The 27,015-nt window shown below is 43.4% G+C and overlaps 1 protein-coding gene across 1 annotated transcript in view; it reads right to left on the bottom strand.

Moving 5' to 3' along the window:
* The window catches only part of Dnah10 (dynein axonemal heavy chain 10), a 204,718-nt gene that overhangs the window by 109,385 nt on the left and 68,318 nt on the right, over positions 1 to 27,015 (bottom strand). Inside the window, exons 19-25 of the mRNA XM_045133057.1 lie at positions 25,020 to 25,176; positions 22,929 to 23,405; positions 22,018 to 22,176; positions 13,724 to 13,840; positions 13,460 to 13,562; positions 10,944 to 11,122; positions 8,556 to 8,767 (exon numbers count right to left, since the gene is read on the bottom strand). Of these exons, the coding sequence (XP_044988992.1) occupies positions 8,556 to 8,767; positions 10,944 to 11,122; positions 13,460 to 13,562; positions 13,724 to 13,840; positions 22,018 to 22,176; positions 22,929 to 23,405; positions 25,020 to 25,176 (1,404 nt within the window). The remainder of the gene's footprint in view (positions 1 to 8,555; positions 8,768 to 10,943; positions 11,123 to 13,459; positions 13,563 to 13,723; positions 13,841 to 22,017; positions 22,177 to 22,928; positions 23,406 to 25,019; positions 25,177 to 27,015) is intronic.

Here is a 27,015-nt window from a genome sequence, read left to right as displayed (position 1 = left end):
AAAATAAGCACAAAAACAGAAAAATACACTCTTTTACCAAAAAGTGAAGGTATGTAAGTTATTATCAACTAAGCAGAGAAGCAAGAGAGACTCAGATCTTCTATTGTGCCAAGATGCCCATGGCCCTGGTCCATGCACCCACCCACCTGGCACAGGATAGAGGAGCAGAGACCAGGTGGAGGGATTTTCCACTCACATCAGCCTCCTTGCAAAGTCAAGAAACTTGAAGGGGAAAACAGCAGGGACTAGCTGAGCAGCTGCTGAAGGAGAACAAAGGAGCACCAGCTGAGCAGCTCCAGTGCAACTCCAGGCAGCCTGCATAGCCTCCCATCCCCCAACTGCCACCAGAGAACTCACTTATCCACTGGCCACATGGCATCCAGCACAGCTGATCAGAACACCAGACCCACTGTGCAACAGCAAGGGATCAAGGATAGCTCTGGTGAGATTAAAAGTCATCCCAAAAGGTAACAGGGCCTACTTACACAAAGGCAGGTACATAGGCCTGCACTGGAAGTGCTAATCTCTTTCCATGTCAGGACAGGTTATGCATTACATTTGAGCAATATACTCTGGGTTGGCTTTACCATTCTCAAATAAGCTATATTTTGATGTTGACTAGTGTTACCTTTGCCATTTCCTTATTTATAGAGCCTTTGTCTTTTTCTTCCGTCATTACTGTGGGAAGGGTCTGACTCTGCCCCAAGTTGACCTGGAACCCATTTCAGACCCGAAGTTTTAACCTCCCAGTTGACAGGATGTGTGGAGCAACACACACCCTGAGAGATTTTGGCTTTATTAGATTATCTGTTTTAATCCCCACTGCTGCATAAATACTCTGCGCTGTGCTGGTTTGGATTGAATGTGTATATTGCTCAGTTGAACTTTAGTATTTACCAGTAAATTGTTCTACCCAGTGTACAAGAATACTTGAATAGCAGGCAAACTCTACACCTAGGGTCACTTCTGCTTTTTCTCTTAGAGTATAAGAGCTATGCCTGGTACCTTAAACTCCTACCCTGAAGATATGTAAAGTTGGATTTACACAGCAAAGAATACTGCAGATAATTAGAAAACCCAAGCATCAAATTAACTCAAGATGCAATAATCACTACATTATATATAATACAAAAAAACACACAAAAAAACAAGACAACACAATCCCACCAAAAAACAGAAGTCAAATGGAAAACTCTGTAGAAAGTCTCACAAGTAGAATAGATCAAGGAGAGGACAGAATATCTAAACCGGAAGACCAGGTGGCAGATCTAACTCAGTCCAACAAAGAGAAAGACAAACTAATACGAAGGCATGGGAATTTCAAGACTTTCAGGACACTATAAAGAGATCAAACGTAAGAATTCACAGCATAGTAGAAGTATAAGAATTTCACTGCAAAGGCATAGTATGTATTTTCAACAAAATCATAGAAGAGAACCTCCTCCAGGGCTGGAGAAATGGCCTATCAGTTAAGGCATTTGACTGCAAAGCCTAAGGAACCTGATATGATTCCACAGGACCCACATAAGTAGATGCACAAGGGGACACATGTATCTGGAGTTCATTTTCAGTGTCTAGAGGCCCTGGTGTGCCCATTCTCTCTTTCTACATGCCTCTTTCCCCCATAAATAAATTATATATCTATCTATATATTTTTTTAAAAAAAAAGAAAACTTCCTCCAAATAGAGAAAGTGATGTCAATACAAATACAGGAAGCCTTTAGAATACCAAACAGACAAAGTCAGGAAAGAACCTCTCACCATCATATTATAATTAAACTATAAAACAAACAAACCAAAAAATATTGATAGCAGGGGCTGGAGAAGATTGCTTAGTGGTTAAGGCATTTGCCTGAAAAGCCAAAGGACCCTGGTTCGATTCCCCAGGATCCATATAAGCCAGATGCACGAGGAGGCTCATGCATCTGGAGTTCATTGTAGTGCCTGGAGGCCCTGAGGTGCCTATTTTCTCTCTATTTCTCTCTCTCAAATAAATAAATGAAATATATTTTAAAAAATATTGGGAGCTTCTGGTTAAGATGGCAGCGTAGGTACCACACCAAAGCAGCTTGGGTAGAGGGGAAGCCAAAAAAAAAAAAACCTCAGCAAAATACACACTTTTACTAAAAAGTGAGGTGTATAGGAAATTGAAACAGCATGAAGAAGTAGGAGAGATCCAGAGCATCCAGAGCCCGCACTGGATGGCAGAAGCAACTCCAGCAGGTCCACCAACAATGGCAGCAGCAACGGCACACCAGAAAGCCACCAGGCTTGGCTTGAGCCGCAAGAAAAGCCAAGTGAGGGGATTTTCCACTCACACCAGAGCTCTCTGCAAACTCAAGAAACGTGAAGGGAGAGTGGCAGTGAACAACGGAGGAGCAGATCACAAGGTAGAAGAACACATGGAACAGTGAGAGAACTAGAGCAACATTGGCAGCCTCCCCTCCCCGACCACCAGTGCCCAGCTCCAGCGAACAGAGCAGTGATCCAGGGACCCGGCCACACCAACTTGAACCGACAGTGGGACCCAAGCAGGAGCAGAGGTAACTGGGATTACACCAGGGAAGGGTCTCACCTGGTCACAAGCTGACTTGGAACCTTCCACAGATGAGAAATCTTAACCTCCTTGTTGTCAGGATTAAGGGTGTGGGTGGGGCACCATACACCCTAAGGGACAGTTAGAAGATCTGGTTGTCATAATACCTACTATTGGATAACTACTCTGAGGTGTTTTTCATTGAAAGTGTACATTGTTTAGTTAAATTTTAGAATCTGCCTGTATTTTGTTCCACTCAGCCTACTTGAATATTCTTATCGCTTTTGTATATACTTTTGTATATACTTTTTTTTTGTATGTACTTTTTTTTGTATATACTTTTGTATATACTCTGAGAGTCTTGAGAGCCACACCGAATGCCATAAGCTCCTACCCTGAAGTTATAACATCAGATTGTCTGATACATCTAATAATACCCAGCTAACTAGAAAATCCAATCATTAAATAGTCCACGATGCAAAAATATATATATTATAACACAAGAAACACCAAAAATCAAGACAATAGAAATCCACCAAAAAGTATTAATACATCAGAAATGACCTCCAGTGAGAACGAGTTAGAGGAAATGCTTGAGAAAGATTTCAAAAGAATGATTATAAATATGTTTGAAGAAATCAAAGGAATCAAAGAGGAAATCAAAGGAATCAAAGAAAACACAGGACACCAATTTAATGAAATAAAGAGGTCAATACTAGACATAAATAAGGAAATATAAATAATAAAGAAAAATCAGTCAGAATTACTAGCAATGAAGAACACAGGTAATAAAATAAAAAACTCTGTAGAAAATCTCACCAGTAGAATGGATGAAGGAGAGGACAGAATATCTAAGCTAGAGACCAGGTGGCAGATCTAATACAGTCCAACAAAGAGAAAGACAAACTAATAGAAATGTATAAGCGGGAATTTCAAGATATTCGGGACACTAGGAAAAGATCAAACAAGAATTCAGGGCATGGGCTGGAGTGATGGCTTAGCGGTTAAGCACTTGCCTGTGAAGCCTAAGGACCCCAGTTCGAGGTTCACTTCTCCAGGACCCACATTAGCCAGATGCACAAGGGGACACACACATCTGGAGTTCGTTTGCAGTGGCTGGAGGACCTGGCATGCCCATTCTCCCTCCCCCCGCAGCTCTCCCTCCCTCCCTCCCTCCCTCTTTCTCTGTCTGTTGCTCTCAAATAAGTAAATTTTTTTTAATTTTTTAAAAATTATTTATTTATTTATTTGAGAGCGACAGACACAGAGAGAAAGACAGACAGAGGGAGAGAGAGAATGGGTGCGCCAGGGCTTCCAGCCTCTGCAAACGAACTCCAGACGCGTGTGCCCCCTTGTGCATCTGGCTAACGTGGGACCAGGGAACCGAGCCTCGTACCGGGGTCCTTAGGCTTCATAGGCAAGCGCTTAACTGCTAAGCCATCTCTCCAGCCCTCAAATAAGTAAATTTTAAAAAAATTTTAAAAAAAGAATTCAGGGCATAGTAGGAGATGAATTTCACTCCAAAGGCATAGTAGGTGTCTTCAACAAAATCGTAGAAGAAAATTTCCCCTAAATTGGGAAAGAGGTGCCAATGCAGATACGGGAATCCTTTAGAACACCAGACAGACAAAACCTGGAAAGAACCTCTCCTAGCCATATTATAATCAAACTACCAAACACACAAACCAAAGAAAAAATAGTGAAATCAGTTAGAGAGAAAATTCAAGTTACCTACAAAGGCAAGCCCATCAGGATTACAGCAGATTACTCAACACAAACTTTAAAAGCCAGAAGGGCTTGGAGTGATGTATCCAAGTCCTAAAAGATAACAACTGTCAACCAAGGTTACTTTATCCTACAAAACTGTCCATTCAAATACACAGAAAAATAAGGACATTCCACGACAAAAGCAAGCTAAAGGAGTATTTGAAGACAAAACCAGCTCTACAGAAAATACTTGATAGAATCCTCCATGCTGAAGAAAAAGAAAAGTATACATATAAGGAACCGGGAAAAAACAAACAATACTCACATACTAGTTAACACAAGAGAGCAAAGGTAAAACCAGAAGAACTACAAAAAAATGGCAAAAATGAATACACACCCTTCAATATTTATTTTTTAATATCAAGGGCCTTATTGCCCCAAACAAAAGGCATAGGTTCACAGACTGGGTTCAAAAGCAGGATCCTTCAAATTGTTGCCTCTAAGAAACCCACCTTTCTACAAAGGATGGACACTATCTTAGAGTAAAAGGTTGGAAAATGGTATTTCAAGCAAATGGACCTAGAAAACAAGCAGGGGTTGCTATCCTAATATGTGACAAGGTGGACTTCAGTCCAACATTAGTTAAGAAAAATAAGGAAGTTCGTTATATATTGATTAAAGGCACCCTCCAATAGGAGGACACTGCAACCCTAAACATATATGCACCTAACATGGGGGCCCCCAAATTCATCAAACAAATGAACAAACACTATTAGACCTAAGGTCACAGATAACACCAAACACAGTGGTAGTGAGTGACTTCAGCACCCCACACTTCAATTGACAGGTCAGCCAGGAAAAAAATAAACAGAGAGGCATGTAGACTAAATGATTCATAGAAGGAATGGACCTAACAGATATCTATAAGACATTTCATCCAAATGCTGTAGAATATACATTCTTTTCAGCAGCACATGGAACATTCTCTAAAATAGACCATATATTAGGACAAAAAGCAAATCTTAACAAATATAGGAAAATTGAAAGAATTCCTTGCATTTCTGACCACAATGGAATTAAACTACAAATCAGTAGCAAGAAAGGCTTAGAGCATACACAAAATCATGGAAATTAAACAAACATTACTAAATGATGAATGGGTCAATGAAGAAATCAAAAAGGAATTCAAAGAATTTATAGAGTCAAATGATAATGAGAACACAATATACCAAAATCTCTGGGACACAATGAAGGCTGTCCTAAGAGGTAAATTTATAGCTTTAAGTGCCTATATTAAGAAATTACACAAGGAAGTAAAGAATCTCTACAATAAGAACTTTAAAATACTCAAGCAAGAAATTGCAGAAGACACTAGAAAGTGGAGAAACATCCCTTGTTCCTGGATTGGAAGAATCAATATTATGAAAATGGTAATCTTACCAAAAGCAATCTACACATTTAATGCAATCCCTATCAAAATTCCAAAGGCATTCTTCATGGAAATAGGAAAAACAATCAAAAATTCATTTGGAATCACGAAAAAAACTCAATTATCTAAAATGATACTGAGAAACAAAAATAACACTGGTGGTATCACCATACCTGATTTTAACCTATACTACCGAGGCATAGTAACAAAAACAGCATGGTACTTGCACAAAAACAGACATGTAGATCAGTGGAACAGAATAGAGGACCCAGATGTAAGCCCAGGTAGCTATAGCCACCTGATATTTGATAAAAATGCAAAAAATACTCATTGGAGAAAAGACAGCCTCTTCAGCAAATGGTGTTGGGAAAACTGGATATATATCTGCAGAAGGATGAAAATAGATTCTTCTCTCTCTCCATGCACAAGAATTAAGTCCAAATGGATTAAAGACCTTAGCATCAGACCTGAAACTCTGAAACTGCTACAGGAAAAAGTAGGAGAAGCCCTTCAACATATTGGTCTTGGCAAAGACTTTCTGAATACAACCCCAATTGCTCAGGCAATAAAACCACAGATTAATCACTGGGACCTCATGAAATTACAAAGATTTTGTACTGCAAAGGACACAGTGAAAAAAGCAAAGAGGCAACCTACAGAATGGGAAAAAATCTTCACCAGCTATATATCTGATAGAAGATTAATATCATGTTTACTGCTGCTCAATTTATAATATCTGGGAAATGGAACCAGCCTAGATGTCCCTCAACTGATGAGTGGATAATGAAGATGTGGCACATTTATACAATGGAGTTCTACTCAGCGGTAAAGAAGAATGAAGTTATGAAATTTGCAGAAAAATGGATGGGCCTGGAAAGGATTATACTAAGTGAGGTAACCCAGGCCCTGAAAGCCAAATGCCATATGTTCTCTCTCTTATGTGGCTCCTAGCTACAGATGACTGGGCTTATGCGTGAGAATGAAAATACTTAGTAGCAGAGGCCAGTAAGTTAAAAAGGAGACATAAAGGGAAGAAAGGAAGGGAGGAGGGTACTTAATTGGCTGATATTGTATATATGTAAGTACAATGATTGTTATGGGGAGGTACTATGATGGAGAATGGAATTTCAAAGGAGAAAGTGGGGGAGAGGGAGGGAATTACCATGGGATTTTTTTATAATCATGGAAAGTGCTAATAAAAATTAATAAAAAAATATTTTTTTTTAAAATCTCCCAACTAAGCCAGGTGTGGTAGCACAAGCCTTTAATCCTAGCATTCAGGAGGCAGAGGTAGGAGGATTGCCGTGAGTTTGAGGCCACCCTGAGACTACATAGTGAATTCCAGGTCAGCCTGGGCTAGAGCGAGACCCTACCTCAAAAAAAAAAAAAAAATCTCCCAACTAAAAAAAGTCTAGATTCACTGGTAAATTATACCAGACCATCACAGAACTAACACCAATACTTCTCAAACTCTTCCATAAAATAAAAAAGGAAGGCATTCTACCAAACTCCTTCTACAAAGCCAGCATCACCCTGATACCAAAATCAGACAAAGACAGAACAAAAAAAGAAAACCACAGACCAACCTTCCTCATGGACATAGATGCAAAAATTCTCAACAAAATATTGGCAGACATAATACAAGAATATATCCAAAATATCATTCACCCTGACCAAGTAGGCTTTATCCCAGAGATGCAGGGATGGTTCAATGTATTCATATTGATAAGAACAAAAATCACATGAGGATCTCAGTAGATGCAAAAAAAAGCATTTGACAAAATTTAACATCCCTTCATGATAAAAGTTTTATAGAAACTGGGAACAGAAGGAACATATTTCAACATAATAAATGCATACCTACAGCCAACGTAATACTAAATGGGGAAAAACTTGAAACTTTTCCACTAAAATCAGGAATAAGACAAGGGTGTCCACTGTATCCAATTTTATTTAATATAGTACTGGAAATCTTAGCTATAGCCATAAGGCAAGAGACACATATAAAAGGTATACAAATTGGAAAGAAAGAGATCAAATTATTATTTGCAGATGACATGATTCTATACATAAAGGACCCTAATGACTACCAACAAACTACTAGAGCTTATAAACACTTTTAGCAACGTAGCAGGATACAAAATAAACACACAGAAATCAGTAGCTTTCTTACATACTAACAACAAACATATCAAGGATGAAATCAGAGAATCACTCCCATTCACAATTGCCTCAAAAAAAAAAAAAAAAAGGTACCTTAGAATAAACCTAACTAAGGAAGTGAAGGGCTTCTACTTTGTGTGGACTTCTAGAGTGAATTACATGAACTCAGAAGGCCAGGCCCACAATACACCACACCCACATGATATGAACCACCACACAGTCCACCACTGACCAGATGCTGTTATACATTGTTATGTAACTAACTACAATTTGGTTTTTGCTGTTTTACTTGTTTTCTGCAGATCTGGTGATAGAACCCTGATCTTCCTGCATGCCAGGCAAGTGCTCTGCCAGTTCCAGCTGTTTGTGTGGGTCCTAAAGCTCATACTCAAGTGGTCTCTCAGGCTCCCTGGACCCTCATGCTTGCACAGGAAGTGCTCTTAACTAGAATCATCTCTGTAGCACTCCTGCCCTTGCTAAACTCTTTCTTTGTTTTTTGTTTTTTGGGTTTGTTTTAGATTTGAGTGAAGCAACTGATGGTTACTTTGAGTCCTTTGAGTTGATAACTTTACATAAACAATATTACACATCCACCTCTGGCTTATAATATAGCCTGGCATCACTGCTAGAATGCCATTGTGCCTCAGACCTAAGCAGGGGTATGTCATAAATTTCAAGCTCCTCCCAGATCTTCCCACTGGCTGACAGGGCAGAACAAACCTTTCTCTGAGTGCCTCATGTTTCAAATCCAGGAGTAAAGGAATGGAGTCCTTGAATGCCTTCATTTTTGTTTCCAAATGGAACGCCACAGACAAGCTACGGACATCTCGTGGCAGCTTCCGGAGGCTCTTGAGAAAACCATCGATTCCTTCCTGGAGATACTGGACATTTAGGTTGGCCCACAGAGTCTGTGACCATTCTTCTTTTGCAACCTTGAAATGTGCAAGACATCAGCCATCAACAGGGTGCCCTGAAAACTCAAAGCTCCTAACTCCAGGCATGCTCAACACTCCAAACATGACTAGCCATCTAGTCATGGCAACCTCAGGCTCACACAGGTTGGGCTGCAAGGACCTGAAGCCAAACAAAGAATTCCAACTCTGAGCCCTGCCCAACGTAATGCTGATCTGAGGTTGTGTATAACTTTAAATGTCTTCCTTTCCACATGGCAAATTTGAGACGTAAGTAGGTGCTTTGTAAACCAGAGATTTGCTGGGGTCTTAAAGCATCATCAATCATAGGCTGCCATATTGTGCTTCTCTTATAAAGGAAGCTACGCAATAGTTTCTGTTCAGAACTGGTAGAGAGAGCACATACTTAGCATGCTTGAGGTCCTGGGTTACATCTCCAGCACCAAAAGATAGACAGAGAATACATGGGTCATCCAAGCACCTCTCTACTACCCATCTGACTGCAGCTAACAGACAAGAAGAGAATGTGTTCCACTTGCTTATCATAAAGAGAAGACTTTCTAAGCCAGGCATGGTGGCACAAGCCTGGAATCCAAACATTGGGAAGGCTGGGACAGAAGAATTGCCTAGAGTTCCAGTCCATTCTGAGTCTTCAGGGTAAGAACCTGCTTCTGGTAGGTCCCTGATGCCCCAAAACATTACAGGCCATTGCTGAGGCCCTGGATTTCCTACCAGGAATAGATGGTAAGGCCCTACTGCTAAAGACTCCACATGCTTGGGCTGCAAGGTCACTGAGAAATCTTGCTGGAGCTCAGCTGAAAACCTCATCCCTGTAGACCAGCTGACAGAAAGCTGGAAAAAGTTATGCTACATGTAGCTCTATGGGAGAGAACTCATCAGTGGAGATAAGCAACAGTGGACACTACAAGCCTTAAATTTGGCCAGCCAAGCCAAATAAGCCAACAGGTGCAATAGTGGCATGTCTGTCATGGGGGAAACTAACTGCTCTCTAATTGGACTGGAGACCCGCTCCATGGGAAAGACTACATGCCTGATACTGAAAACTTACAACAAGGGAAGTCATGAGTCCTAGGGGTGTAACGTTTGCTAGTGTCTGGCTAAATGCATTATATTATGCTCACCAAACTGCCCAGTAAGCATGTTTCTTAATGTTCATACCCGTATATAATGCTACTATCACTTTTGGTTAGACAAGCTTCTCTTTTCAGATGGCAGTGACCTTGGGATGACTCAGAAGGCACCACAGTACTGAGAGGAAGTGACAGAGGAGTGCTTAGCACTGAAACATCTGTATCACACCTTCCAAGGCTCAGGGTCCATTGCAAAAGAGGTGGTGGGAAGAATGTAAGAGGCAAAGGAGGGGTAGAACTCCTTACAATGCACTCTTGCAGACACAAAATGGCCTGGATATCCATTATCTCTTACTGCCTGGCACTACCTACACAAGACCCTTCTAATATGAGGAAAAGATGATGTCATCAAAATAAAAGAGACACTAACTGAGAGGGGGAGGGGATATGATGGAGAGTGGAGTTGTGAAGGGGAAAGTGAGGTTTGGAGGGAATTATCATGGTTTATTATCTATATTTATGGAAGTTGTCAATAAAAATAAATAAATAAATAACCTGTTGCAAAAACAAAACAAGCTGGGCATGGTGGCACGCTCCTTTAATCCCAGTACTCTGAGTTTGAGGCCACCCTGAGACTACATAAGTGAATTCAAGTCAGCTTGGACTTGAGTGAGCCCCTACTTCCAAAAAAAAAAAAGTTTTCATGTTGCATTCTGCTGAGGCATAATGTGCAAAGACTTTCTTGCAGAACTGGCTGTGTGGAATGGCTTCCACATGTAGTCTCCAGGCTTGACAAAGTTGTGCAGCCATGAGCACTTTACAGGAAATTGCTCTCAATTCTGATATGTACTTAGGGTATATTTTAACTTAAGGTATAAATGTTATGATAGATTTATCATTTTCACTACTCTTCCTTTTTGTTTTCTCAATGATATAAAAAGTTCAAAGTAGCTGGGTGGCATACACCTTTAATCCCAACACTGAGGAAGCTGAGGTAGATGATCACCGTGAGTTTGAGGCAAGAGCCTTGAAGTTGCAATCCTCCCGCCTCAGGCTGAGAGTTAGGGGTTCCTGGCTGTCACTGAGGCTCTCACAGAGGGGCATACCTTCAGTGCCTCATAGAGGTCGTAAACCAGCCTCATCCCGGTCATCTCCTTCTGCACTTTGAGCAGCTCCGGGTACATCGTAATGGGGAGATCGAAGAGTTTCTCTGCATTAGCCAGCTCCTGGCGGCTCTTCTCATATTTTGCCAGCTCTCTCTCAAAGCTGCCTAGGAGTTCTGATCCTGGAAAAATAAATGAATACAGCTTGAGTGTGTGTATGATTCAGAAATCTGCCATTATGTGCACAGATCATTTATCCACATCAGCTGCTGTGGAGTGCTGGCCTCCGAGCGTGGCAGCCATCACCACCTTCGCCACACCACTGGGGCCTGTTGTCCCTTATTCGTAGAAGGAGGCCCTTACCTGATATCCCCACCACTCCCTCCTGCTCTTCCCTGCCAGCTCTATGTATTATGCCCCAGCTGCAACGTGGTCTCACAGTCTCAGGAGGTACTAGAATATAAGTGTGTGGAAGGTGAACTGGGTGGGGGGGGAGGGGGCGCTCCATCCATGCAGCCATAGGAAGTCATCTCCATGCTGGGGTGAGAGTTTTTGATGATGAGGCTGCTTTGGAGTCACCATACACTGGTAATAAGTTATATATACTCATTGGTTCACCACTTGGACTCTGGTGGAATCGTTTCTTTGGTCTGTCATTGGTGTCCTATCTGGAAGAGCAGAAGTTTGTCTACCTTTGCCTGGGAAAAGTTCACCCAACAAAAGGCAAGGGGGAGGACAAGTCTGGAATCACAGGAGTTTACTCACCTCTCAGAAACCAATTACATTTGCAAGCCCTGCCAGGTGAATCTTTCTATCTGACTTCACTGATGCCCATCATGGCCAGTGTCACCTCTCCCCTGTTGTCCTTGAGACCGGCACTTCACCATCACACTGGCAACTGTCTTTACACTCCAACTTTACAGTTCGGTGCTTCCCACCCCTCAGTGCCTATAGCCATCATCATTCTATGACTCTACCATTAAAGCACCCTCCCAAATGCCACCCTTTAAACTGCCTGGTGCGTGTGCGTGTGTGTGCGCGCACAAGCGTGCACTAGAGTCTTGCTGTTGCAAATGAATTCCACCCAGCTTTATGTGCTGAGCTGGGGAATTGAACCTGGGATGACAGATTTTGAAAGGAAGTGCCTTTAACCACTGAGCCTTCTCCCTAACCCCTCAAAAGTGCCTTTTTGAACATTCCCAGAACCTAATCTGTTTCTTTCAAATTCCTAGCTGTCTTTGGTTTATAACAGTCTCATCAAATTCTGTTTAGAAGAAGAATTTTAGAAGACTAGGAAGATGGCTCAGCCTGCTGGCCCAGGTTCAATTCCCTAATCACCCACGTAAAGCCAGACAGGTGTCTGTTTGCTACAAGAGACCCTGGCATGCCCACACACATACACACATGCATGTATGCACTGCAAATAAATAAACAAAACAGAATAAAGCATTTTCGCTGTACCCTGTCACCCTTTTGGCCACTGTTATGTGAACGGCAGGTATTATGACTTGGATACATGGTATACCCCAACAAGCCAATGTGTCAAAGGCTTGGCTCCAACTGGAAGATCCAACCATGGAAAGTGACTGGATCCCAAGGGCTCTACACCCATCTGTTCCTGGATGGGCTCATAATTTGATAAGATTATCACTAGGTGACAAAAATGAGGAAGTGAGACCTGTTTGGAGGAAGACTGTCACTAGGGCTTTTCTGTTTGTTTGTTTGTTTGTTTGTTTTTTTCAAGGTAGGGTTTCACTCTGGCCCAGGCTGACCTGGAATTCACTCTGTTTTCTCAAGGTGGCCTCAAACTCATGGCAATACTTCTACCTCTGGCTTCCCAAGTGCTGGGATTAAAGGCATGCACCACCATGCCCAGCTAACTGGGGCATACTTTTGATGGGTGAATTTGTTCCTGTCCCCTCTCTCTGCTTCCCAGCCACCATGAGGTGAGGAGCCTCCTCCACCACACACTTCTGCACAACAGTGTTCTGCCTCACAACAGGCCCACATGATGGACCAACCATGAACTGAACCCTCTAAAAATCTTCACTTCCAAGTTATTTTATCTATTTGCACGTGTGTGGAGGGTGGGGGAACACTCCAGGCCCTCATACCCATTTTTTTTTTTTTTTTTTGCATGTGGCTTTACTTGGGTACTGGAGAATTGAACCCAGGCCTGAGGCTATGCAAGCAAGCACCTTTAACTGCTGAGTCATCCCCCCTGCCCCGGATCTTCTTCTTTTTAAACAATTTCTCTCAGGTATTTGTCACAACAATGAGAAGGTAACTGACATGGTAGGGAATGAGCAGAGCATGGCCCAGGGTCTAAGTCTAAAGGATAAACTCAAGAAATGTAAACCAACAAGGAGAAGGCTAGGGACACACAGCTGCATTTGCAAAGACAGGCACTGGTGGCAGCCATGTCTGACCGCCGCAGGGCTGTGGGGCACAATCACCACGCCCCATGAACATCTCAGGAAAGCCCTCCAGCCCTCGGCAGACCGCGTGGACCATCTCACCTTTATCAAGGTCATCACCGACAGATCCTGGGCCTTGGAGGTAGAAACGCTTCGCAAACTCCTCCAACTGGCTTCTGTAGTTCATTATTTCACCACGAGTAATCTGAGCAGGGCAAAAGGTTACAGCGTGGTTTCCTTCTGTAGAGCCAGGGATGGACCCTAGACCTCATGCATGTCAGGCAAGGGCTACCACCGGGCTACTCCCAGCCCCCAAGGTGCAGCATTTCAGTATCTGTTCAGAGAAAGTTAAGATCCACGTGGTACCTCCGTGAATGTTCTCTTTATGCTCCCAAGTGTGTGTTCCACAGTCACTGACTCGTGAAAGAGATTTAGCCACATGCTCTCAATCTTCTCAACTAGCTCGCGCTCGGCCTCAGTGGCCTAGTAAGAGAGAACAATCAACTACAGCAATTCTGAAATTGAAATTTCTAGTCAAAACTGTTTCCCATGGACTTCTGCTTTTGGTAATACCACAAAAGGCATTTGAAGCGCCTGAAAAATCTCAGTGAAATATGAAGAGCATGAGTTTAAAAAAATAATTTATTTGTTTGAAAGAAAGAGAGAAAGAAGTAGGGAGAGAGAGAAAGAGAATGGGTGCATGAGGGCCTCTAGCCATTATAAATGAACTCCAGGTGTTTGCACCACCTTGCACATCTGGCTTATGTAGGTAGAACCTGGGTCCTTAGGCTTCACAGGCAAGTGCCCCAGCCACTAAGTCATGTCTCCAGCATGAAGATTATGTTTTTTTTTAATATTTTAAAATACTTTTATGAGAGAGAGAGAGAATTGGCATGCCAGGGCCTCTAGTCACTGAAATTGAACTCCAGGTGCATGATGTCTTCAAAATTAAAATAAAGTCTCCTTTTTTGTGGTACTAGAGACCAAATCCAGGTCCCCACGAATGCTAGACAAGTGACTTACCACTAAGCTCTACTTCCAGCCCAGAATAAAATAATTTAAAAAAAACAAATAGGGCTGGAGAGATGGCTTAGTGGATAAGCGCTTGCCTGTGAAGCCTAAGGACACTGGTTCGAGGCTTGATTCCCCAGGACCCACGTTAGCCTGATGCACAAGGGGGCACACACATCTGGAGTTCGTGTACAGTGGCTGGGGGCCCTGGCACACATTCCCTCTCTCTATCTGCCTCTTTATCTCTGCCTGTCACTTTCAAATAAATAAAAATAACAACAAAAAAAAAAAATAGAGCTGTCTGGATTCCCTCTCATCTCTGCTTGGATATGAGTGAATGGCTTTCCAGTCTGGCTGTGGGAGGAGGGGAGCAGAAAACTGCTTCTTGGTCTGGATGGTTTTTCTGCTTTCCTTTGCTTTGTAGTTTGGGGTAACCTCACTTTAATTACATGCATGATTTTCCTTTGGTCTCTGAATCTACCACAAGCAAATTTTCCTTACACTTCACATCTACCACATGGGTGCTTTATCCAACTCTACGACTGTTACCTGTGTAACTGCTCTAAACTGCTCATTTCTCATCAAATTTTTTCTCTCTGTTATTCTTCCTTTAGTCACCACCATCTGCCCTTTTAACTGTCCCCCATGGGGAAACCCAGGGTGGATGCTATGGGGTTCCTTCTAAATTTCCCTAAGCTCCTAAATTCTGTCTCCCATGTATTGATTCCCTAAAATCCTCAATTTCTCATAAATGAACCTCATGGACTGTGCTGTTTTCCACATGAGTGCCTGTTTCCGACTTCCCACATGCTTAGGGCTCTGCTCTACCCTTCTTCTTAGATCTCAATTTCCCTTCAATAAACGAACAAATTGTGTTCTCTCCCTAAATAAACTTAGTAACTTACAATTTAAAAAGAAATAAATAAATAGATGGACATAGGTGTACCTCATAAAATAAAGTCCAACTTCAAGTAAATTTTATCTCAGATGAAAATAACGTAACTCTGGCCTAATGCACCCCTGTGCTTTCAGAAGCAAAAATGAATCTCCACTAAGAAAGATGATGTCATCCACAGCCTCCAATTCTCTCTGAAGTATATCACACAACACTCAGCACTCAGTCATAAATACCAAAGGGCTTTAAAAAAACTAAGAGGGGGCCCCCAACACCTCAGCACTGAAGCAGACCAAAAATGAACCCAACATGGCTCAGGGAAATCTTGCGGAAGAGGGGGCGGAAAGAATGTCAGAGTTACATGTTGGGTCATGATTTTCAGAGACATTTATCATACTAATAACTGGGGGCTAACTCCACAATGCACGACCCATTTTCAATAATAAGGAGGGTCTAATGGGGGGGGGGGGGTAGATCACAGATGAGCCTAAATAATGGTACCAAACTGCCTGTATTTACTGAAAAGAAAACTAATAAATTAAATTTAAAAAATAAAAAAAAAATAAAAAAACTAAGAGGGGAAGCTGGGCATGGTGGCACATGCCTTTAATCCTAGCACTCAGGAGGCAGAAGTAAGAGGATCACCATGAGTTCAAGGCCACCCTGAGACTACATAGTGAATTCCAGGTCATCCTGAGCTAGAGTGAGACTCTACCTCAAAAAAAAAAAAAAAAAACCCTAAGAGGGGAGCTGGAGAGATGGCTTAGCAGTTAAGGCATTTGCTTACAAAGCCAAAGGACCCAGGTTCAGTTCCCCAGGACCCATATAAGCCAGATGCACATGGTGGTGCATGCATCTAGAGTTCATTTGCAGTAACATGCCCATTCTTCCTCTTCACCTGCCTCTTTCTTTCTCTATCTCCCTCAAATAAAAATAAATAATAAACGTTTAAAAAAGAGGTTCACAGGTCATATAAACAGACCATAATGGGGTTATAAAACATAGAATTAGAAATAACTTTACTGGGCTGGAGAGATGGCTTAGCAGTTAAGGTGCTTGCCTGTGAAGCCTAAGAACCCAGGTTCCATTCCCCAGTATCCACATAAGCCAGATGCACAAGATGGTACATGCATCTGGAGTTCATTTGCATTGGCTAGAGGCCTTTGTATGCCCATTCTCTCTCCCTCTCTCTCTCTCTCTCTCTCTCAAATAAACAAGTAAATAAATAAAATATTTTAAAAAGAATATTTTTACTTACTAAAGTAAATCAAAGGAGAAACAAAAATTGAGAATTTGGGCAGAAAATAAGAATTTTTTTTTTCAAAATGAAAAGTAGAATTGATCATAACAATACTTGAAATTAAGAGTTTGAAGCCGGGCATGGTGGCACATGCCTTTAATCCCAGCACTAAGGAGGCAGAGGTAGGAGGATCACCATGAGTTCAAGGCTACCCTGAGACTACATAATGAATTCCAGATCAGCCTGAGCCAGAGTGAGACCCTACCTCAAAAGACCAAAAAAAAGGAAGAAGAAGAATTTGAGGGCCAAGTGTGGTGGCACACACCTTTACTCCCAGCACTTGAGAGGCAGAGGTAGGAGAATCACTGCGATTTTAAGGCAAGCCTGGACTACAGAGTGAGTTCCAGGTCAGCCTGGGCTAGCATGAGACCCTATCTCATTTAAAAAAAAAAAAGTTTGAGGGCTAAATTGAAAAACCAGTAACACAGATCAAGACAAGTGTATAAAAATCTAATGAGTTGAATGCTCAGGTCCAAGTATCCAGAGTGAGGAAGACCTTGCACATTGGTACTGCGGAAAGCAATGTCAGAGATGAGCGTGGAATGTAGAGGGTAGAGTGACGACAACAAACACATGCCAACCTGAGCCCCAGAACGAGAGAATGAAGCAAAAGCTGCTAGCTTTTAAAAACTAAATGAAAGAATCAACCTGCTAATTTCAAAAACAAACAGGATTTTAAAAAGAAAAAGAAAAGCTGAGCATGGTGGTGCACACCTTTAATCCCAGCAGTCGAGAGACAGAGGTAGGAGGATCACTGTGAGTTCGAGGCTACTCTGAGACTCCATAGTGAATTCCAGGTCAGCCTGGGCTAAAGTGAGACACTATCTCAAAAACTTAAAAAAGAAAACTAGTTGCTAGAGATTACAACTTCTGAAAACACACACAGAAAAAGATCTTCAGAGCAGACAGAAAAAGCGAGAGACTAACTGCAGAGTGGTGAGAAGACTGACTTCTGACTCTCCTCTGTCAATAACGGAAGTGAGGGGGGGCTTATCAGAGTCTAAGAGGGTATGAATAAGTCACAGGGAAACCTACTCTTTTGAACAATGGTGCATCCAGAAGCCATAAATTGTCACTAGAAAATTTTCAGTGCCAGGGATGGGATACCTTCCAGTGAGTTGTTGGCCAAGGAGGACCCTGATGCCCCAAAACATTACAGGCCATTGCCAAGGCTCTTGGTTTTCCACTGGGGATAGATGGTAAGACCCTATTGCTAAACACTCCACATACTTGGGCTGCAAGGTCACTGAGAACGCCTGCTGGAGCTGAACTGAAAACCTCCTCCCTATAGACCAGCTGACTGAAAGCTGAAAATAAAAGCCATGCTGCATGCACTTCAATGGAAGAGAGAGAAGTCATCGGTGGAGATAAACAACAGTGGACAGTGCAAGCCTTAAGTTTGGCCAGCCAGACCAAATGAACCAACAGGTGTCATAGTTCCATGTCTGTTATGGGGAAAGCCAACAGCTCTCTAATTGGACTGAAAGCCCACTCCACAGGAAGGACTACATGCCTGGTACTGAAAACCTATGGATGAGGGGAAGTCATGAGCCCTAGGGGTGTAATGCCTGCTAGTGTCTGGCTAAATGCATATCTTATTCTCACCAAACTGCCCAGTAAGCACTTTTCTTGATGTTCGTATCCATATTTTTTGTTTGTTTGTTTTCTTTATACTTTGGACAGAAAGAGAGAGAAAGAGACAGAGAGAATTACCGCACCAGAGCCTCGGCCACTGCAATGGAACTCCAGACACTTGCACAATCTAGTGGGCATGTGCGACCTTGTGCTTGCCTCACCTTTATGCATCTGGCTAACATAGGATCTGGAGAGTAGAGCATGGGTCCTTAGGCTTTACAGGCAAGCGCTTTAACCACTAAGCAATCTCTCCAGCGCTCGTACCAACATATTAATGATAACTCTCACTTTTGGTTAGAGAAGCTTCTCTTTTCAGATGGCAGTGACCTCTAGAATGACTCAAAAGGCACCATAGTGCTGAGAAGTGACAGAGGAGTGCTCATCACTGAAACATCTCTATCACACCTTCCAAGGCTCAGGATCCATTGCAGAAGAGGTGGCAGAAAGAATGGTAGAGCCAAAGGAAGGGTAGGACTCTTTACAATGCACTCTTCCAGACTCAAAATGGCCTGGATATCCATGACCTCACAGTGCCTGGCACTACCTACACAAGACCATCATAATAGGAGGAAAAGATGAAAACAAGATCAAAACTGACCTAAATCTCCTACATCTTCCCTCCCTCCCTCTCCCCCTCTCCCCTCTATCTCTCTCCTCTCTAACTCTTGTATATTAGTTATCTTTTTCCTCAATTTCTTAGTGGACACTGACTGTAACCCCCACTTCCAGCTTGGGCCTACCATCCACAATGAGTTTTTGATCAGAGAAACCTACACGGTTTCCCAAAACAATGACAGACTTCTGTCAGAGTACTTGATGACCCACCAAAGGCCAGTGGTAAGACCCTATTGCTGAAGACTCCATATGCAGCTGACGCATAAAATGGAATGACATGGCTGGAAGCCAGGAGAGAGTCAGTCCCCAGACAGTCAGCGTGTCTAGTGCCAGAAAGCGCTACATAGGTGACTGGGGGAAATGACCAAGATCTGTCCAAGCAACACATTGTTTAACCTAATTAGCAACAAATAACCGGATGTGATGCCCACACAAGTGCAATAGTGGTACACAGCCATGGTGAGGAATCAATTGCTCTTGATTTGGCTAACTGATCCACTCAGTGGTACTAGACCCATAGCTAGAGCTGGGAAACAAGTCAGAACCATTCCCAAACACAAGCCCACTCAACAATATCAAGCTACCATCAATCATGGGGTATAAGAGGGCCTAAACCTACCATACTGTCTATCAAAAAAGTAAGTCTTATCTCAATTTTCCGGGTGCTAACTTACTCTCCGTTGGAGAATCTGCTTCTCTTTTCCAGATAGATGCAGATCCTAAGAAGAGAGCTGCCCCAACATACCTCAAAAGGGGCCCAACTGAAACTAAGGACAACTGGCGAAATAAGCAAGGGTGATGTTTTCCTGTGAACCGGATACCAGCACAAAGGGGAAGGAGATCAACACAGAGAAAAATCAACTCCTACCAAATCAGAGAGCCAGAGCCTCAGAGGCCCCCAACACCTCAGCACTGAAGCAGACCAAAAATGAACCCAACATGGCTCAGGGAAATTTTGCGGAAGAGGGGGCGGAAAGAATGTCAGAGTTACATGTTGGGTCATGATTTGCAGAGACATTTATCATACCAATAACTGGGGGCTAACTCCACAATGCACGACCCATTTTCATTAACAAGGAGGGTCTAATGGGAGGGGGTAGATCACAGATGAGCCTAAATAATGGTACCAAACTGCCTGTATTTACTGAAAAGAAAACTAATAAATTAAATTAAAAAAATGAAAGAGAGACTGGTTGAGGGGGGTAGGGAATATGATGGAGAGTGGAATTGTGAAGGGGAAAGTGCTGAGGGGAGGGAATTATCATGGTTTATTGTCTATAATTAATGGAAGTTGTCAATAATAAAAAATTTAAAAACAGAAAGGAGGGCTGGAGAGATGGCTTAGCAGCTAAGTATTTGCCTGTGAAGCCTAAGGACCCCAGTACAAGGCTCAGTTCCCCAGGACCCACGTTAGCCAGATGCCAAGGGGGCACACGCATCTGGAGTTCGTTTGCAGTGGCTGGAAGCCCTGGCACACCCATTCTCTGTCTCTCTCTCTGCCTCTTTCTATCTCTGTCTGTCACTCTCAAATAAATAAATAAAATTAAAAAAAAAAAAACAAAGGAAGCAGAAGAGGATGGAATATGTACACACAGAGGACCAGGCACATTAACTAAAGTTTTAAAAAATATTTTATTTTTACTTATTTATTTTAGAGAGGGAAAGAGGCAGAGAGAGAGAGAGAGAATGGGTGCACCAGGGCTTCCAGCCACTGCAAACAAACTCCAGATGCATGCAGCACCTTGTGCATTTGTCTTACGTGGGTCCTGGGGAATCAAACCAAGGTCCTTTAGCTTTGCAGGCAAAGCTAAAGTCTATTGGGGGTCATACATTCAAACTACCACAAGCACTTACAATGAATGAAACTAAGTGAAAAAAAATTGGCACAAGAATGCCCACCAGTATTCAATTTATGTAGAGTTCAAAATAGGCAAATATTAGCCAAGTGTGGTGCATGCCTTTAATCCCAGCACTCAGGAGGCAGAGGTAGGAGGATCGCCATGAGTTTGAGGCCACCCTGAGACTACATAGTGAATTCCAGGCCAGCCTGGACCACAGTGAGACCCTACCTCAAAAAAAGCAAGACAAGCCAGGCATGGTGGTGCACGCCTTTAATCCCAGCACTTGGGAGTCAGAGGTGGGAGGACTGCCGTGAGTTCAAGACCACCCTGAAACTCCTTAGTGAATTCCAGGTCAGCCTGGGCTAGATGAGATGCTACCTCAAAAAAAAAAAAAAAAAAAAAAAAGCAAGACAAAAAAAAAATAGTCAAACCTGTAACTGTCTGGTGAGTCTGGTCAAAGGGAAAAAAAAAAAAAAAACAAAAAAACAGGGAAAACAAGGCTGGGTGTAGTGGTCACATTCTTAGTCCCAGAATTTGGGAGACTTTGTTAAAGAGCTCCTGGTGAGTTTGAGGCCGGTCTTGGGATAAAGTGAGATCCTGCCTCAAGAAGAGATAGGAGTAGCCAATACCAAGAATTAACATGGGAATGCCATTGCATGCCCTGCAGCTATCAGAGGATATGGAGACAATTATGAACATTTTTATGAAAGCAATGTGAATTTGAGATGAGATGGTACAAATCCTTTAGAAATAATGAAACCAAAGGCCAAGAAGAAACAAAAAGCTTGGCATCCTTCAGCTACTTTTCAAAAACCAAATCAGTAATCAAATCTCAAACACCAAAACACATACACAACCTCTAGTGCTAGGTTCAAGGGAATTGTGATTCCCGCCTTGATGTCTTCACTGACAACAGACCCAAGCTGGAAGCCGGAGTTCCTCTCTCCCATGGCTACCACAAGGCCATCGTGTTTGATCACCAGAACAAAGACCACCTAATCATTTTCTACCAGTTTTTTTTTTTATCATATTGTACCCTTCATTTTCTTCTTTCTCATTTACATTTATTAAAGGACATGACAGCCCCTCCCTGTTAAGGAAAAAGAAAGGGAGAGGGAGAGATGCAATCATATGCAGAAATGGACTCTCCTACAAACACCACGTACACCTTGCAAGATGAGGGAATAATCGCTGAGGTTAAGTTCATCAAAATGTCTACAGGGTGGCCTCCCATAGAATTTATTATTCAAAGTCACTTACTTGGAAATGTTGATGGTAAGATAACTGAGAAGAATTTCTTAAAAGGGTTTTGGTAGTGGACTCAACTGTCAAAGACATAATAAGGAAAGCCAAGTTCACTTACAAAGATGTTATATATCTCCATGGTACGGTATCGCTCCTGAATGTCCCTGTATCTCAGTTCCGTGACTAAAGATTTTGTTCGAATTTCTGCGATTGTTGCGAGAACGAACTTGAGATCTTCAAGGGTGCTGGGGCTCTTCTTGAGATTTTTGCTCAGGTGCTATGAGAGAAAGTTGGATAAGAAAAACAGTAACAAGCCGGGCATGGTGGCACAGGCCTTTAATCTCAGCACTTGGTAGGCAGAGGTAGAAGGATCACTGTGAGTTCAAGGCCACCCTGAGACTACAAGGAGAATTCCAGGTCAGCCCGGGCTAGAGCAAGACTCGATCTTGAAAAACAACCAACCAGCAATAACAACAACAAAAAACAGTAACAAATGAAGAACACCTACACAGAGGGTAGGGTTTGGGTTTGGTGCTGGGGCAGAACCCAGGGCCCTTGCACACGCTAGGTAGGTGTTCTACCACGGAGCTACAACCTCATCCCTATGATGAGTAGTGTCTAAAAAAAATTTTTTTTTTTTTTTTGGTTTTTCGAGGTAGGGTCTTACTCCAGCCCAGGCTGACCTGGAATTCACTATGGAGTCTCAGGGTGGCCTCGAACTCACGGCAATCCTCCTACCTCTGCCTCCCGAGTGCTGGGATTAAAGGCGTGTGCCACCACGCCCAGCGAGAAATATTTTATTTATTATTCACTTGAGAAAAAGAGGAAGAGGGACAGGGAGAATGGGCACACCAGGGCCTCTAGTCACTGCAATCAATCTCTGATGCTCATACCGCCTTGTGCATCTGGTTTACATGGTACTGGGGAGTCAAATCTGGATCCTTAGGGTTTGCAGGCAAGCACCTTAATCACTAAGCCATCTCTCCAGTTTGAGTAGGTTTAATTAAACACAGCCATGGGTTAAGTTACCTCAATCTCATCCCGGAGGTTAAAGAGCTCCTCCTTGGCAGACTCGTTGAGAAGTTTCCCAAGAGAAATCACCCAGGACTTGGCATTTTCCTGCACAGTGTTGGCCAGAGGCCCGAGCTGCAGCCGGATGCAGTGCTCATCCTTGACAAGTGGGTAGCGCATCACATCGGCGGCAATCTTGGAGTAGAACTGTAGCTTCTCGTCATAGGCCACACAGGGAGGCTTCTTGGCCGCGAACTTCTCCATGACGATAGACTTGTCCAGCTTCCAGAGGGGCCGGTAGCGCTTCCATTTCTGCAAGTACTTCATCAAGTTAACCAGAAGCCTGTGTACGTTTTGGGGGATCATCACGGCTTGATCAATGATCTGAGGGTTCAGGGAGATGTCGGCAAAGAAGCTTATGATCACCACTTCTTCTTCTTCCCCCTTCTGAGGTGGACATTCTATGCAGCTGCCGTTCATCCAGCGGACAAAATGCTATAGGACAAGAGTGGGTGGGGGACAGCACACCAACATGTGCCCTCCCCTGCAGATGCGGCACACCCGCGTGTACCCTCCCCTGCAGATGCTACACACCCGCGTGTGCCCTCCCCTGCAGATGCAGCACACCCGCGTGTGCCCTCCCCTGCAGATGCGGCACACCCACATGTGCCCTCCCCTATAGATACCATACACACAAGCTTTTATGGTCATGGAAAATCACCTTCCTTTTTTTGGTGTGTGTTTGGTGTGCATGTGAGTGTAGCACACACGTGCCACAGTACTTGCATGGAGGTCAGAGGACAGCTTTCAGGTGCTGTCCTTGCCTTCCACCTTGTTTGAGGTGGAGTCTCTTGGGGTCCTTATTGTTCGTTGCAGTGCTCACCAGGCTAGCTAGTGGGTGAACTTCCAGGAAATTCTCCTGTCTCCACCTCCCATCTCATGCTGGTATTACTGAATTGAAGTCTGCCCTAGGTTCCAGGTTTTACAGGGGGTCTGGGAATCAAACTCAGGCTTTATCTATTGAGATGTCTCCCAGCCTGAAAAAAATAACTTTTTTTTATTTTAGAAAGAGAGACAGAGGAGAGACAGAGAATTGGCATGCCAGGGCCTCAGCCACTGAAATCAAACTCCAGACGCTTGCACCAGCTAGTGGGCATGTGCAACCTTTATGTGTCTGACTAATGTGGGATCTGGAGAGTTGAACATGGATCTTTAGGCTTCAAAGGCAAGTGCCTCAACTGCTAAGCCATTTCTCCCAACCCCCCCCCAAAAAAATCAGATTTGTTGATTAGTTTTCATTTGTTTTGAGACAGTGTCTCACGGTAAAGCCAAGACTTGCCTCAAACTTATGATCCTCTGCCTCAGCCTCCTTGAGCACTGGGAAAACAGGCATGCACAACTGCACTCTGAATTTGAATTTTTAAGGAACAGTTCTGACTGGTGGAGACTGGGTTGCAGGAACTCACTGTCACAGTCTAGGTGAGCAGCAATGGCTGCACAGGACAGAGTATCAGCATGGAAAGAGAAAAGGGACAGGTAAGAGCTGACTGTGGGCAGATGAGAGAAGCAGGGCTCAGGGGTTCCTGGCCTTGTGGCTCAAGCAGTGGGGTGGCATTGGTACCATTTCCTGTAGTGGAACTGGGTGACATGGTGGGAAGTCAGAGCTCCCACTGTGGCCAGGCCAAGTCCAAGGCCCCAGGGAGGGAGACATCAAGTAGACAGCTGAACTGAACAGCGTGGCTAGGGATGAAAATGCTACGGTCACCTCCATGATGGTGATTTCCAGAGCCATGGCTGGTCATGACAGACAAAGAGGGGTTAGAGAGAGAAGGAAATGCCAGGTGAGGTACAGCATACCTATGATCCCAGAACTCAGGAAGCTAAGGCAAAAAGATCATGAGTTTGAGGCCTGAACTACATAGTGAGACTCTATCTAAAGAAATATATAAATTTTTACAAAAGAAAGAGAAAGGGGAGTCAGAATCAGGCAGCGGGGAAACTTCCAAATTTTATGGTTTTACAGAGGCAGAAGCAGGAAGAGACGAAGATCAGTGTCTGCCAGGCAAAGGTCAGCATGGGGACAAGCAGCCTCCGTCTGTCCATCCTTACCTTGGTGACTTCCACACAGCTGCGAGCACAGTGGACACACAGCTTGTCGATCTCACTGGCATTGGGATGGAGGATGATCTCAGGGGCTGTCAAAATGGTTTCCGCTTGGAACAGAGGGACGTGGCCAAGGATGAGCGAATTGAATGACTGCAAGTTCCTAGAGAGGCGAATGAAGGGCAGGACTCATGGGAGTGAAATGCACCAAGCAACTGCTGGGAAGGAGCAGAGTGCGAAGGGCACAGCAGGGGCTCCGACATACCACAGCGCGGTGCATTCTGGGATGCGTTGTTCTACCACTACACACGCACCACCTGTGCACCTGGCTTACCTGGGTACTAGGGAACTGCCCCTGGGTCCTTATGCTTTGCAAGCAAGCAACTTAACCACTAAGCCATCATTACAGCCCAAGATGTTATTATTTTAATTTTTTTTCATTTTTATTGTTTTTTATTAATTTATTTGAGAGCAAAAGACACAGAGAGAGAGATTGAGAGAGAGAATGGGCGAGCCAGGGCCTCCAGCCACTGCAAACGAGCTCCAAATGCGTGCGCCCCCTTGTGCACCTGGCTAACGTGGGTCCTGGGGAATCGAGCCTTGAACCGGGGTCCTTAGGCTTCACAGGCAAACACTTAACCACTAAACCATCTTTCCAGCCCTTAAAGTTTTGTTTTGTTTTGTTTTGTTTTGTTTTGGGGCTAGAGAAATGTCTTAGCAGTTAGGGCACTTACCTGTGAAACCTAAGGACCCAGGGACAATACCCCACAACCTATGTAAGCCAGATGCACAAGGTGGAGCATGCATCTGGAGTTCACTTGTTATGATTAGAGGCCCTGTCATGCCCAGTCTCTCTATCTATCTGCCTCTTTCTTTCTCTCTCAAATAAATAAACTATTTTTTAAAAAATACTTCAATAAGTCTATCACACAGAGCCAAAGGTCTTATCTTGCTTCTTTTTTATTTTTTAAATTTTTTGTTTATTTTTATTTATTTATTTGAGAGTGGCAGACAGAGAGAAAGAGGCAGAGAGAGAGAGAGAGAATGGGTGCTCCAGGGCCTCCAGTCACTGCAAACAAACTCCAGACGCATGTGCTCCCTTGTGCATCTGGCTAACATGGGTCCTGGGGAATCGAGCCTCAAACCGGGGTCCTTAGGCTTCACAGGCAAGCGCTTAACCACTAAGCCATCTCTCCAGCCCATCTTGTTTCTTTTGCTTATTTTTATTTATTTATTTGACAGCGACAGACAGAGAAAGAGGCAGAGAGAGAGAGAGAGAACAGGTGCACCAGAGCCTCTAGCCACTGCAAACAAACTCCAGATGCATGCGCCACCTTGTGCATCTGCCTTACATGGGTCCTGGGGAATCGAGCCTTGAACTGGGGTCCTTAGGCTTCACAGGCAAGTACTTAACTGCTAAGACATCTCTCCAGCCCCCTTTATCTTGTTTCTTGACCATGGTATCTCCCCAGCCAGCTAAGTATTATTTGATTTCTTAATGTGTTATTCCAGAATGGATTTCAACGCTTCACAGGACACTTAACTATAGTAAGAGACCTTAACAGCAGTACAGAATATAATAAGGAAGGAAGAGGACAAGCAGAGATGATTTTGAGGAGGGGAGTAGAGTCAGACTGCCCAGGTTCAAATTCCAGTTCTTCCTCTTTCCCACTGTGTGGCTCCAGGCAAGTCCCAGCAGTCTGTGTCCTTGTCTGCAAAGCAGATGAAAACTGCTCGAGTGTAGCAAGTAGCAAGGCATGGGGTAAAGTCTCCTACATGTTAGTTTTATTTATTTATTTAAGTTTTTCAAGGTAGGGTCTCACTCTAATCCAAACTGAACTGGAATTCACTCTGTAGTCCTAGTCTGGCCTCAAACTCACAGTAATCCTCCTACCTCTGCTTCCCCAGTGCTGGGATTAAAGGCATGCGCTACCTACATGTTAGTTTTAAGCCAGAGAGAAAGGAAAGCTACAAAGCCACAGGATCACCAGTTCACAGTGTC

Source organism: Jaculus jaculus, chromosome 13 (genome assembly GCF_020740685.1).
Source record: "Jaculus jaculus isolate mJacJac1 chromosome 13, mJacJac1.mat.Y.cur, whole genome shotgun sequence".
Classification (NCBI taxonomy): Eukaryota; Metazoa; Chordata; class Mammalia; order Rodentia; family Dipodidae; genus Jaculus; species Jaculus jaculus.
The sequence above is the reverse complement of the archived record's forward strand: the minus strand, read 5'-3'. Positions and strand labels throughout refer to the sequence as shown.